Source organism: Trachurus japonicus, chromosome 23 (genome assembly GCF_045865225.1).
Source record: "Trachurus japonicus isolate A0001 chromosome 23, Traja_1.0".
NCBI classification, from domain to species: Eukaryota; Metazoa; Chordata; class Actinopteri; order Carangiformes; family Carangidae; genus Trachurus; species Trachurus japonicus.
The window spans coordinates 25,249,653-25,265,256 of NC_140929.1; the positions used below are offsets into that span (position 1 = coordinate 25,249,653).

Sequence of the window (15,604 nt, forward strand, 5' to 3'; positions counted from 1 at the left end):
GACTTAATCACTGAGCTTGTGGCTTGCTGGTAGCTCGCCGACTTGTTTTTCATTGCCATCCTTCTTTTTCAATATCGCATCTGATTAAATTACAGTTGGGTGGTGTTCAGCTGAGGAAATGAAGCTGTGTGTTTTGTGAGCTTGTGTCGTCTGTGTTTATGCACGTATAGAGTTTGTCTCTATATTGTATGAGTGAGACAGCAAACATGCTTGTTTTTTTGTGTTAATGTGCTTGTATAATGACGCATGATCAAGCCTTCACTTACACTGTGTGTGTATGGTCTCGTGCGATTCTGTTTGTGTGATCAGTGGAATCTGAATGTGTGTTTGCCTGGGTAAATGCAGCTTTTTCTTCAGGCCAGGTCTCAACTCTCTTGATAGTTGACTGCAGCCCATGAATCCTGGTTTCCCTGTTGGCTAATCAGATAAGAGTCCTGTGCTCTGGTCTCTGGGGATCAACCAATCTCACTCCACCCAGGTTAGCGCCATGGAAATGGCTCAGCTCATAAACGCATCCCCTCCTCTCTGCTTCATATTAAACCCTGGCTTTAGAAGCTGAACCCTGAAGTGCTGCAGGATTAATACAGTAGCTCACAGTGAGTTCTAGTCTGACGAACACAACCACACAGTACCCGACTGCAAAAATCTATTGGAAACATTATCTTGATTTTTAATCACTAGTTTTGGTCAAGTCCCCCCCAAGAAATCCCATAATGCATCTTGTTCATTGGGTTCTCCCTTCTTAATAAATGCCAGCACCTTTCAAGCTCTTGTCCATAGTTCGTAATACAGGAGTTTTGTAAAAAAAAATAAAAAAAATAAAAAATGTGAAGGTTCGGGGCGCCGTGTGGAACGGTGGGTTGAGCAGGCACCCCAGTTCGAATCCTGCATCAGGTGGCCCTTTACTGCATGTCATTCCCCCTCTCTCTGCCTCCTCATTTCCTGTCTTTCTCAACTTTGCTATCAAATAATGGCAAAAAAAAATGCCCCAAAAATACTTAAAGGACAATTCCAGACGAATTCAACTCGGGGCTGTATTTTCCTATCATTTTAGGTCTAAAAGAAGGAATCTGAAGATTTTCAGTTTAATTGCTCCTGTTTTGCGGTAGTTGTGTCTGTCCCCGCATCGCCACGGCAGCAATTAATGGGAGCGGATGCAAGTTCTGCTGCTTAGGCTGTTTACATCCCTCAAGGTCGCAATTTTTTTTTCCACAGACAGCGTCAGATGGCTCCTCAAACATAGCCTCGTAAACCAGCCTCTCGCGGAAATGCATTTCATTTAGTTTCTCGGGAGAGTCTGGCCTCATTCCCCCTGTAAGCGTTTGGGGTGGGCGGGAGCTGGGCGGGAGTAGTAGCGTTGACAGACAACCCCATTCAGCCAATCAGCAAGTTGGTGTAGTGACAGGGCCTTGCACCAGTCGGTCCCTGATTGGCCAACGTGCTGTGTCAATCACAGCGGCGACGCTGATTGGCTCGGCCTTCTGAGGGTTTCAGGCCAAACGCTTACAACGGGGATGAGGCCAGACTCTCCCTCGGAAATGAAATGAATTGCATTTCCGGGAGCGGCTGGTTTACGAGGCTACCTCAAACATGCACCGAGAAGTTTATTTACTTCAAGCAAGCCGACATGTTGTAAAACTAGATCTAATTCAAAGTCTCGCGGAGTCTCGAAACAGGAGCAATTAAACTGAAAATCTTCAGATTCCTTCTTTTAGACCTAAAATGTTAGGAAAATACACTCCCGAGTTGAATTTGCCTGGAATTGTCCTTTAACCCTTACATACTGTTCAAATTTGATACCTTCACAGTATGGTTCAGGTCAATTTTGATCCGGACCAAGAATTCCCTCATAGTTAGTGTCTATATTGAATTTCAAGCTACAGATCTATTTAGAATGTTTAAATAGTCTATGACACAAAAAATAATGTATGATTAAGTGTTAAAAAAAAATTCAGAGAGCAGGGAGAGTGCATTTTTTAAGTTTTACAACACTCGTTTTTGGAGAAAAACATCTACTATTACACAGTATGACATCCTGTTCTACATAAGACATAAACCCATAAAATCCATAATGATTTAAATATATTTCATTTAATTTTAAAATGGCATAAACATTGTGGAACTGTTGGAATTCATAATATGACCATGTTTAACCATCGCAACCATTAGGTGCTATATGTTATATGCTAAATGCTATAGCATAAGAAATCATGATTATGAATATAAATTCAACATTTACCACTTAGAACACAAGAACATTAAATAATAAAATGCCTATTATAAAAAAAAATGCACTCTCCCTGCTTTATATATAATATGGTTTTCTTCGGCATCATCTTCCTGCTCTGACACATCCTCTACCAAATCACTATCAACCTCCTCCTTTTGGGAGATCAGATAAAGGGCCTGTTGTACCAAGTCTTGCTGCCACAATGTCAGTCACTGAAATGTCATGACCCCCCACCACCACCCTCCCAACGCAAATTGATTCAAATTTGTTACTTTATAGATGATTTTATTATGTTGCAGGTGCAGGTGCTTGCAGGTGCAGATCTCGTGTCTGTGTCAAGGCACCCCTTGACCTCAGATGACCTCTTTTCCATTTGTGCACCATACTGTATGATCACTACTATGCTGTTTTACTATTTCACTGTTTCGAGGTTTCCCCATGCCCCCTCAAAGACCAGCAGGTGTCTGTCTCTGTGGGAACCTGCATGGGCAAATGTGGTGGGAACACAGGCTATTCTCATGACAGTGTCGAGGTCCCCTTGAACTCTGTTTCTGTCACCACTGTATGAGTTATACACACAAGCATGGCCTGTACAGTTCCACAGTTTCAAGATTCTCTAAAACCACAGTTTTCCTTGATTTGACCCACACTGGTGGATCTAAAATCCATCTAAACAGATACGGGTCAAATTTGACCCGAAACAGCCTCAGTGTATAAAAATTTCAGCCTAAAAGAATGATGTTTAGGGTATTTCTACTGCTGTCAAATGTCAAAACGGGTCAAATTTGACCCGAACAGTATAAGGTCACTGCAGCATCATCAGAGTTATTTTTCTAATCATTAGAAAGTTACATGAAGATGTTATAGAACAGTTTCTACAGAGTCATGCCCCTCAGTACAAATAAACTTTGGCAATCAGCCAAGTGAATATTATTGCTACCCTGCTGACAGTAATGAACTTTAACTGTCACATCATCACCCTTGACAGGCGATTAATAACAGACTATTTACTCTTCTCTGGTATTTGGACACAGCCAGGACTGGACTGACTGAAAGTTGGCAACATACACTGCAACCAGAGCCGGGATCACAATGATGCTATTCACCATAAACAATTTAACAATATTACTTTCAATTCAAAAATCTGAATCAAGCTAACTTAGTTAGCAGAGATGGGGGTTGATAGCTTTTCAGATTCAGTTCCAAATCTAAATATGAAATGTTAATCTTTTATGTAGTTAGTTTCGAGGCCAATGAAGAACTGTTACCGTGCTGTTTTCATTCCACTCAGAACAGTAACCAAACAAAATTCAACTGTCAAATGCTAATTTTAATCGTAGGTGCCAGTTTACAGATGAGTATGACACTGATTAATAGAAACTACAGTAAGTAATTACAGGGACTAAAGCGTGGATGCTGTTCTGTGCAGGTGGGGGTCCTGACTGGCTGAGCTACAGCTGCAGGAGCTGTAGAAAATAAACAGAGAAAAGAATAGATTGCTGATGTTAAATGTGGATGCGCAGTTCACTTATTGTTACCTGAGGGTGGATCCTGCTGCAGGTTACATACAGAATCTTCAATGGGACAAAGTGCAGTGCAACACCAGCGACAGTCTCGTTTTTGTCAAGTTATACAACATCCTGGTGCACACAGTGCACAGGTGTCGCTTCATTATCAAGTGAGAGTTGTGCATTTTTTAAAATAAAAGCAGAGCCTGCTTACGCCGGGTTCACACCGGACGCCGAAGCGCCGCGAATAGCCGCGGAACGGAGACCGCGTCCCTTCGGCGGCCAAGTTATCAGGTTCTGTAGTTCAGACCAGACGCGACGCGCCGCGAAGCGCCGCGATTGCTCGCGCCATGCATTTATCGTTTCGGCGTCTGTTCTATTTTGTGCGCGAGTCGCGAGCAATCGCGTCAATCTTGGAAGGAAGTCACACATGAAACAACGAGCGAATCCGGTCAATTTTCAAAATAAAGCACTTTTCAAAATAAAATACAGGGATTGACAAATGCGACCGTATTTATATTTGTCAGACTCTCAACAGAGAACAAGAGAGATGAAAACACACACACACAGGATAGGGAGACACGGAGTGGGCTGGCTGCAGGGAGGAGGAGGGGGGGGTCAAAACACACAAACAAACAGGGAAAGAGAGAGAGAGAGAGAGAGAGGCAGAGACGAGTTGTTGTAAAGTGAAGGAGGACGTGAAATTAATCTTGGAAGTGAAGTACAGGGAGTTGTTTGACCCACAGCACACGGTGTTATAATTATATGAGGTTATTTACTTATCCATGATGTAAAAAACACAGCTCTGAATGTGAGTAAACAACAGCTGAGGAGCAGAGGCGCTCGCGACCGCCGCGGAGAAATCAGCGTCTGGTGTGAACTGGAGGAACGCGGCTCGCGCGCGATTTCCGCGGCCGCTCCGTGTCACGGCGCTTTCGCGTCCAGTGTGAACCAGGCGTTATGTGTAACTTCTGGGAAAAAAATATAGAAATTGTGGCTAAATGCAAGATTATATTTACAAGAAATAAAAGTCCTGAAATTGTTTTTGACTGGCTGACTCACTGTGAAAATTGCCTCTAATTTCATAGGGAAGGATGAAAGTTAAAAAGCCTCCTTCGGTGTTTCAGAAGTGAAAGGAATCAAAGAAGATGATGTACCTCGCTCAGAGTGGTCTGACAGGCAGCCATCAGAAGGAAGGCTGAAGTGTGTTTGTGTGTCAGCAGGGGCCCCCTTCACAGAGTCTGGTCTGCTTGTCAAACAGCTAAAGGAGGCGTCCACCGGTCCAGAGTCCTCCCACGCACAGCTGCTCCCAAACAACCAGCCTGTGTGCAAGTGTGTGTGTGTTTGTGTCATCGTATATTTGCAGGCTCATGCCATCCTTGTTTATGATATGTTTGCATGTTCTTGTGTGTCCTGGCGTTACCTGCGTGGCTCTTTGTGTGTGTATTCAGCCTTGTTTGTCTGATCTCTGTGCACTCTGCGTGCTTCCCTCTTTATCCGACAGCTCCGTGCCTGTCTCTCATCCTATTAAGACTTCTCCTCCCAGAGGAACTGCTCGTCTGTGTGTGTGTGTGCTTGTGTGTGTGAGATCACAGTCTGGCTCTGTAGCTGAGCCAAGTGGGACTCGGCGAGGCCAAAACCTGCGTCAAATATTTGTTTCATCTCAAACAGAGATATCCACCATCTGAAAAAGGAAGGAGGAAAAAAAGAAAAGAAAAAAGCAGCTACTGTGTTGTGCTCATTGTCAGGAGAGAGGTTTTGTTTTTGCTCTTTTCCTGTGCCACGGGAGATCAGAGGTCAGAGCAGCAACAGAACAGCAACCCTGGAGCTAACAAAGCATCAGCATCCTGTTCAAACTTCACTCAGGCAGATGGTTGCTGTCACAGAAGATTGAACCTACTGTCTTCCAATATGAGGACTCATTATGCTAATTTGATGCCCAAATCATTAATATATTATGAATACGCTAACAGACGTGACAAAATGTGTGTGTACTTTGGAAATATGAAAATATCATCTTGCCAAGAGTTAGATGAGAAGACATTAACATACAGCTGGTCCCTTGTTAGCTTTTAGCTGAAAATGTCCAGTTGTCATGCTCACGCTGGCCTTTCTTTGGTAGCGCTCGGGGTTCTTGCCCCTCTTTACGGTGGGGTAGCTGATTTTGGAGGGAAACTCCATTAAGGCCGGCGCATGTTTCCCGCTGAGGTTGAAATTAATTTCTTGCTGTGCCTCCGCTTGTGCCTCCAGATGGCCCGGTGATCTGGCGGATGCTGACCTACCCCCCGACTCGGCGAGCCCTCCTGGTGGGCTGTGGTCTTCAAATGTTCCAGCAGCTCTCAGGAATCAACACCGTCATGTGAGTGAAAAACTGCACACACACACACCACGGTTTTTAACTCAGTTGTTCTGTATTAGTCTGAAATCTTCAATGTTCAGCGTGCAATATACAGTATAGTAGTATGCAGGGCCGGTTCTAGGACTTTGGTGGCCCTTAACAAGATTTTGTTCGTGGCCCCAAAACACTCCAAGCGCAAACAGTCAATCACATACACATCTTACAACTGAATGAACTGCCACACAAACATTTTCAGGTGTTAACCTTTCTGATCATGTGCCCCCCCCCCCCCCAGTTGTGGCCTTATGTAAGAAATCTAAAGCAACTGGTTGTAAAATCGTCCTACTATGTCACAGAGACTCAGGAATAATGTTCATATAACATACTGAACTCACCAACAACAATCCTACAGCCAAGATATTCGCATTAAAAAAAAATTTTGCAGACCGCAAATCATGTTTATGTTTTGAATTTCTATGGTTGGCATGTGTCGCCACCCAGTGCTTTCTCCCTGTCACAGCATCAGTGGCATTTCAGCCTCTGGGTTGCCAGTTAGCTTCCACTGAGCTGCAGCTACGGCTGGGAGATAAAACAGATCGTGAAAAAAAAAGATTGTGTTCTATTATCGGTTATTATGGTCATATTTCCTTGATATCACATGGTAGAAATAAGCGGCGTGTCACTCTGCCGTTTGATACACAGCTCGCTGTAGTGAGCATAGCCTAGTTAGTTTGAGCTGCTGCTAAAGCTAAAGCAAAGAGAAGCTTAAGAAGAATTACAAAGTGAAAGTTAGAAAAGAGGGAGGAAATGTGGCCAAATGGAGTCGATGGTAAATGAAGTGATTGTGAACGTGTGGAGCGGTTCATGACATGAGTCTGTCCCGGTCAGGTCGCCTGTCTCCGGTGGCGACGACGGCGACAACGACTGGAGGGGAACCGTAAGTTTCGCTTTTACCCACCACGTCTCTCCCTCGACGCAGAGGGGAGGGGGGAGGGGGGGGGTGTTTCGTACCCGTGCAGGGAAGTTACATAGTGCAGTTTCAGCCGACGCGACCCCGCTCAGGCTGCAGCGGCAGCACCATTCATCCTTTCCATTTTTCCATTTTTCTACCATTGCAATGAGTCTGGAAACATTCTTTTACGGCCGAAAAACTCTGCAATGTTACTTTAACATTGAAACTTTTGAAGCAGCCGTAGTTGTATGTGAAAGTCCATCCAGACATAGAGTTTGGGTTGACTTTGGCTGTTTGCCATATTTAAAAGTTACCTCGGAGTCTTCTGCACCCAGAAGCTCTCTTTTATTCTTTTTTATATTTCCAGCAATTTGTGAAAAAAATGGGAAAGTAACTCATGCAAATCGTCGGTTATAAAAGCAATTATAGTCTGCAGTGATTTCCATAAAACAACCTCACATTCATTAATGAATCTTTTTCCTGCTTCACCTCCATCAGTTCTGTTTCACGTTGACTCCTCCCTTTCTTCATTGACGCATCTTGGAAAAATATAACGTACCCCAGTATTCGTGGAATTCCAGCTTTGTATGGCGGTGCCGATTCTCCTACAGACTGAGATTTGTTGTTGCTGTGTGAACACTGAGCAACACCCACCCGTGGCTTTTGCACAAAAGGTCAAGTGTGTGGTGTGGACTGCCTGGACTGCCTTCACAGGGGCCAGGCCGGTCAAACAGGTCCAATTACAGTAGAGTGGTAAAATAGAAATAAAAATAAACAGTCTTTTCTTTTAATGGCACAAAAATAGTTTGCGGTGACAGAAGTAAACACCACAAAAAAGTAATTTAATGAGTTAAAACACTATGCGTATGAATGTATCTGAACTATAAACAAGTCACAGAAAAATGTAGTTCAACTTCATTTAGTTCACAAAACTGCCTAAGCACATTGAACAGATTTTCTATTATATATTCCTGTATCCTATATTTCCTATATTACAACACACTTCATCACACAGTTATTATGTTATATACAGGATTATTATATTATAGTAAATACAGTATGGGAAATTGTTTGGATTGCTGATATTGCGGAAATGTCCCTGTGTCCATTGAAGCCTCGTGTTTCTGTCATGGATCAAAGTGGAGATTCTGTAGTGTGACCGGATCATGTTGTCACCGACAAGGAGATTGTGTGTGTTTGTGTGTGTCCTCCACTCTCATCAAAACAATGATGATTCATGACACTGAATCCAAGTGTTACCTGTCTAACTATTCAACACAGGAGGGATCTAGACAGATGTATTTGGCTCAGGAGCACAGTATTAAATCACAAAACATTTCTTTCATCCTTCATAACGGCGGCGTGCAGCAGGGAGCCGTGGCCTCGTTGCATTACTGCCCACTTGGCTGTGAAGGGACGGGGGCCACCTTCTCCTCTTTTCTTCTTTTTATCTCTCCATCCGAGGAGATTGTGCCATCCGTCTCTGTCTCACCTCCCCTCTGAGATGAACTATATTACAGGCTCTGTAAACAATCTGTGGATATGTGCTGTTGCTTAGCAACCTGGCAGAGGTGAGAGTAATAGGATAAGTGTGTGTGTGTGAGTGTGTGTGCACGCGTGTCTGCATGCATGTGTGATTTCATTCGGCACTATGGACTTAACCAACCACGCATGTCCACCTGTGTGACATACGTATGTGCTCTCACGTAGATGAGTGAGGTGTGTGTGTGAGACTGGAGGTATGTCTGTCTGCTGTGTGTGTGTGGTGTGTTTCCTGAGACATCCACAGTGGATCCGTCAGAGATCTTGTTATCCGTCTCGCTGTCCGTCTGCCTATTGACTGTGTCACTCTCTCTGTATATTCATCTTCATCTCCTGTAGCCAGCAGTGTGAGGAGCAGAGAGGACAAACTGAATCTGTCACAGATCTGTCCTGACGCACCTCTCTGTCTCTCTGTCTCATGCTCCTGCCAGTCTCCCAGTCTGTCTAGTGAAGAGTTTATCTGTCAACGCTGACCCATTTTTACATCAAGCATTAACACATCTCTGATCAAGATGGTGCCAAGATTGTGTTGTGTTTACACCTGGCATTAAAATGCAGTCTCTGGTCCACAAATTGAAATCTGATTGCCCTTTCATTTGGAAAGCTACCCACTGAGTCCTCCTATGGTGATAAATACGTCCTGCACAAGTGACATTAAAGGCCTCATCCTGCTGACTGTCAATTGTTGACACCTGTCTCACAGTTTGAGTTGTTTGCTGTGGTTGGGTTTTTTATTTATTTAAGTCAACTGGGATGATACAATCACAGGATGATGTGTTGTGTTTTCAACTGGACATGATTGAAATTGGCAAACAGTGATCTGAGACTGGAATCAAATCTAGGTCAGAGGTGTAGAGAGTGTGGCTAATGGCCTCACAGCAGCCCTGTTCAGAGTAGACCACAACCATTTGAATCTCAACAAAACACACCTGTTTCATGGCTGTATTTTGAACAGCTGTTGTTGTCACTGACAAACTCTTATTGACACACATTCAGTGCATGTAGCCCCGCCTACTGGATAGCTGGAAAGCAATTGTGTTAAGACTTTCAGTAATTGCTAGTTAAACACGTCCAACCATGGAGTCATGGATCCGACCAACTCATCTAACAAAAGCATGCTGCCAATACGGTGTCAAGAATCAACAGCTAAAGACCCTTATGTACACACGCAGGCACACTTTAAGCTGATAATGTGAAGCTAAAGCTCTAATCAAGTATGATAAGCTATTATTCTAACCTGTAGAGCTAAAAACAATTATATAGTTACAATTAGTCCTGTACTGACAGGTCTAACGCATTGACCCAGAGGAACATTTTAAACAAGTACAGACTGAACACACAGTGCTGAGTTATAATCACAGAGTTCATCACAGAAATATCAACTTTCAAGATGTGATTATGTGACGTAATCGTTGAGTGACTGTTGTTTATTGTTTGCAGAAGCACGATGGAGAACGAACCTGAAAACAACGTTTTCTAGCCTTGTGTACATAACCGTGCATGCGTGACCAAGTGTACCGTGCTCCAGCACATCTCTTCCAACCGTACCAGGCCAGGGAAGTGTACCGTACTCCAGCACGGTACACTTGCACTCACATTTGCCAAATAATCCGAACTTTAAGGGGCAAAGGTGTGATAACCCTTTAATTTGCATTATGATAATGTCACGAAATAGCCTAGAAATAATGGTCAATTTCATAGTAATGTTGAGAAATATAGGCAAGAAATAACAATTGATTGGGTAGAAATAGTCCAGAAATATCTGTCAATTGCAAAGACTTGGTGGAGAAAAATTCTGGCCTTTCCCAAAAAGTTCAAAGCATGAAAAGCACGTGTAATCTTTTGCCTTTGTGCAAAACATGACATTACTATGAAACTGACCTTTATTTTCTAGGCTACTTCTTGACATTACTACACTGTTAGCAATTGATGTAATTTCTACAGTAAATTTTACAACAATGCATTGTATTTGTGTTTTTACTGTAAATGACAATGCATTGTGGGAAATATATGGATAGTCCTGTATTATTACTGTAATTACCGGTAATTACCGGAGTTTTACAGTCACCGCGTTGCATCATGGGATTGCCGATTTGAATTTTTAGGCGCTAAAACCAAAACAGACGAGACTCCGACTCAGAGACCTTCATTCAACATCACGGACCAGAACTCAGGTATGTAAACCTAACATATTTTAAAATGGATAATGTTATATTAATTTGCCTTTCTGATGGTGTTGGTGACTGTTTCGTTTACTTTGATTCAGTTACGTAGCTATCAGTGAACTGAAATCAGGTTGTTAGCTAGCTTAAGATAACATTACATGTTCATCTGAGGTTGAAGCTATTAATCTGCCCCGTTTACGGTACGTTGACACCGGACACGAAGTGATTTTTTTCACGCGACGAGATTGAAATACACGAATCTCGCGACGCGAATATTCGTGCAAGTTCAAAATTCAACTTCACTTCAGCATAATATTCACGGGGCAGTGGAGAGACTGGTTTACCGCGGGAAGAGACGGTCATCTCGTCTCAAATGCTGGACAGTAAGTTAACGTTACGGTGTAATTCACCCAGATGTGTGTGCGCCTTGTTCTGATCACTGATCCAGACACGGAGGTGTTTAGTTTTCTCGTAAACGAGTGCCGCTGTAGGTAGTATGAGCTGGGCTGTCAGATCGGCTCGGGGCTCGGGGCGTGTGTGTGTGTGTGCACTACTTGTGTACCTATCTAACGGGGACCTCGTTGTGTGTGCAACGTAGCATGCTATCGACCGTTAGCGGCTCTCCGCCGGAGCCCCGCTCTGCGGCGGCTTGGAGGCGGGGTCGCCCGCGGAGCCGGGCTCCGCTGGCCGGGCTCCGCTGGCCGGGCTCCGCTGGCCGCACAGGTGAGGAGCGGAGGAAGGGAAGAGCCGTTGCAAGCACCACTTTAACGTCTCATTTACCGACGGTTGACGCAGCCTACAGAGGAGCCTCCAACGCGTAGACTGGGTCCTCCGGAGACCGCGTAGACTGGGTCCTCCGGAGGCTGCAGCCGCTGAATTGAGAGATACACAGCTTGTGTCTGTGTCTGTGCGTGGCTTGTGATCAGTTCCTCCGACCACGAGCCGATCTGACAGCCCCCCGCCCCCGCCCGTGAAGCCGAGTTTCCACCGAATCAACGGTCTTTTTTTTCTTTTCTTTTTTTTTACCGCAACATACGGTTCACGTCATGATAATGTGGCCCAGTATGAACAGAGCCAAATGAGGATTCATGTCAGGTGGCTGAATGATCCACTCTGTGGTTGAAATTGCAATAGTAGTTGTTTTGTTTGTGTTTTGCATTGAGGTGCTCATCACATTGGCCATAGTGATGAGAGTTCAACCCTGTGTATTGGGTGTGTGTTGTTCAGACTTTTAATAATCATCTTTTTAATGTTTTTCAGGAGACACACTGAGCACCGAAACATGGTTCTTTCAATGGAGGGAAGCTGTGTGATGAGGCCACACCGCAGTCTGTTGACCAGAGAGGCAGCATGCAGTATCCAGCCGAGGCCTCGAGTTTATCCAGAGGTAAGTTATGTTTATAAACTGTATGGTTTATACTAGGGATGCACCGATGCATCGTTTAACTGCCATCGGCCATCGGGAGGATTTCTTTTTTCCTTTTTTGGGGGGGGGGGGGTAACCGTGGTGCAACGGATGATCATTGTTCCGTGATCTGTTCAGATCAATATCTTCGGTTCGGCACACACGTGATCCGCGGATTGATTTTTGAAAAAAAAGTTGCGCGTATGTTTAATAAACACACTTGTTAAGTGCAGCGTGGTCATGGCGAGCGGAGGAACGGAGGAGCCTGAACGCCCCTCGTCATTTAAATCCCCTATGGGCTTAATACATGTTAGAGAGGAACTCGTCTGGTCGCTTTTTTTCTAACCTCCGCCTGGCCACGTGTACGTGTTTACAACGAAGCCAGCGAGAAATCAATAAATGGAGCGGTGGATTACGTAACTGTCATAAACATTACTTTACGCAGCGCGTCTGTGTCGCGGTGCCACAGAGACAAGAGCTGGGACACAGACACATGGGGGGGCGGCCAGGTAGACTACTACACTGATGCAACGAGAGAGACGCCAGGTGAAGGCAGAGAGCCTCCGTTAATGTAGTTAACTATCACAATCACTCTGGGGCTTTTTAATTGAGGTAAAAATGTAGCATAGCCACGGGAGAAATCCTGCTTAGTTTCTCTTTCAGTGTACATTATACAGATTATTTTTAGTGCATCAACTGTTTGGAAAAAAAAAAAAAACCTTCTGTCTCTGTGTTACTGCAGATAAAGGGGGTTAGGGAGAGAAGTCTAAGTAATTTTACATATTTGAGCATTTTATTAAAAAAAAAAAAAAAAAGGAATGCTATAGTTACTTTTCCTGGTAACTCTACTTTTACCATGTAGCAACTCTAATACTAACTCTAGGCCACTGTAAGTGTTTTAAGGTTATGTCAACTAAAAATTGACATTAAAGGTTGTTTTTGTTTCATAAATTTGTCTTTTAAAGACTTTTAAAATAGTTCAGTAATGTTTCTGTGGCACCAAAGATGGAATAAATAACAAAAAGAAATTGGCATCGGCCAAGTTGTTATTTTAAACATCGGTATCGCCATCGGCCCAGAATTTCACAATCGGTGCATCCCTATACATAACATTTAAAGGTGCTGTATGGAAGAAATGTATGGAAAGTAAACAAAAGATCACTCAATATTAGTGCTGCACGATTAATCTAATCGCAATCGCGATGTCACGCCGTGCGATTACGTAATCGCACGAAAGAGTGCGATTGGCGATTTAAAGTACATAAATGTGCGACCGCGTGAGCCTGTAACCGGGACTTTAACTCCTGTAGTGTGTGGAGCGGAGCCGCTAATGTGTGCAGCATAGCAGACTCCGTCAGTAGTCATGTGACCAGCAGGTCTGATCACGTGACGACCCAGCTGGCAGACAGCGCTCCGTGTGCTGCAGGACCGTCACCGTGGTTACAGCAGGTGTGGGGCTTTAGCGTCACGGAGCGAACTGTGTTTTCCTCCGCAACATGTGCAGTGCGTTTAAAAAACGAGGAGGTATACGTCTCCTCCGTTGTGTGTGTGTGTGCGCTTGTCTGTCTGTCTGTCTGTCTCTGTGTTACCTGTGTACCTGTGTGCTGTGAGAGGAGGGAGGGGGGAGAAAGGCATTGTAATAAATGATGGCATCGCAGTAGACTATGAAACTGCACAAAAAGTTACCTATTTTTATTTAATACAAAGATACTGTAAGGAAACACTTATTATTTGAGAAATACACTCCTAAAATATGGTTATTTCCTGTGCTGTGCTTGATAATCAAGCAAATAGACTCCTTACAGCATTAATTTACAATATCGTAATCGCAATCGCAAATCGCAATATTTTCCACCATAATCGCAATCGCACATTTTTATCAAATCGTGCAGCACTACTCAATATGTCACCAGAGATGAAGGAATCCTGTTCATTTGAAATACTGATCTACTGTAAATGACAACAATAATACAACCAGAATATTTGCATTTAAAAATGTTATTTGCGGCAGACAAATCATGTTGATTTGATTTTGTGTTTTAGCCTGTTGTGCCAGCCACCACTCTCTCCCAATCACAGGGTCAGTGGCATTTCAGCAGCCAGGCTGCCAGTAAGGCTACCATGAGCTGCAGCTACAGCTGGGAGACAAAGCCATCTCAACTAAAGTGTTTTCTCTCTTTTCACAGCCTTTTGTGGCATAAATCCTGGCATCGGCAGCAAGGAGCAGAAAAGAAGAGACCAGTTGCACCAGTTTGTATCTGCTGAGGAAACTTCTGGACTTTGAACTCATGGCAAGTAGGTGTCTGGTGGAGGAGTGTGTGTGTGTGTGTGTGTGTGTGTGTGTGTGTGTGTGTGTGTGTGTGTGTGAGAGAGAGAGAGAGAGAGAGAGTGTGTGTGTGTGTGTGTGTGTGTGTGTGTGTGTGTGTGTGTGTGTGTGTGTGTGTGTGTGTGTGTGTGTGCGCACTTGCGTGCGTGTGTGCACTCCTTCCCCCAACACCGCTTACCTTGTGGGGTATTTCCTCCTCTGTTTTTGTTTGTTGGTTTAAATTATTTTTTGTTTGTTGTTCATATGTTAATAATCAATTTTTACTTGTTAATTTGTTATTACTCACTTGTTACTTTTTGCTGTTTTATTGAATAAAGACAGATAAAGAGAACATGTTTTGTGTTTTTTTGCAGAAGGCTGAAAAGGGACATTAATCCAAGTTACAACATATAATTGTAATACTTACAAGACTCCATCCTGTAAAATAACAGGAAATTCCTGGCAACTGAGTTGCCGCAAATTAATACTTTTGCTGTAATACTTACAAGATTCTATCCTGTAAAATTACAGGAAATTCCTGGCAACTGAGTTGCCGCAAATTAATAATTTTGCTGTAAAATTTACAAGATTCGATCCTGTAAAATTACAGGAAATTCCTGGCAACTGAGTTGCCGCAAATTCAAACTTTTGCTGTAAAATTTACAAGATTCGATCCTGTAAAATTACAGGAAATTCCTGTTTTTTGAGTAAATATACATTATTTTATTGTAATAAATTACAGTAGGATGCTGTATTAAGTACAGTACGTTATTGTAATTATTTTACAGTAAGGGTCCTGTATACTGTTTACAGTAAATTTACGGCAATTATTTGCCAGGAATTTCCTGTAAAAATTACAATAAATGTCTAACAGTGTACGCAATTAATTGTTATTTCTTGGCTATTTCTTGACATTATCACGTAATTAGCGGCCTGTAAATTAAAGGAGTACCAAATGTGCTTATGGGCACAGTACACTTGCAGTGGCGGCTGGTGCTAAAATAAATTGGGGGGGGTGTCAGATAAATAAGATAAATAAAGAGCATTGCTAACTTCACATCCAGCAGTAAACAGCAGTCAGCAGCGGATCAGCTGATCTCTCCCTCCGTACAAACGCTCCGTTCTGATCCAGCTCCACTGGACTTTCAAAGTAAAGGTG

The 15,604-nt window shown here is 43.4% G+C and overlaps 1 protein-coding gene across 1 annotated transcript in view; it reads left to right on the forward strand.

The window, feature by feature from the left end:
- Positions 1-15,604, forward strand: part of slc2a13a (solute carrier family 2 member 13a) — a 133,210-nt gene that overhangs the window by 59,437 nt on the left and 58,169 nt on the right. Inside the window, exon 4 of the mRNA XM_085769801.1 lies at positions 5,989-6,097. Within this exon, the coding sequence (XP_085625927.1) occupies positions 5,989-6,097 (109 nt within the window). The remainder of the gene's footprint in view (positions 1-5,988; positions 6,098-15,604) is intronic.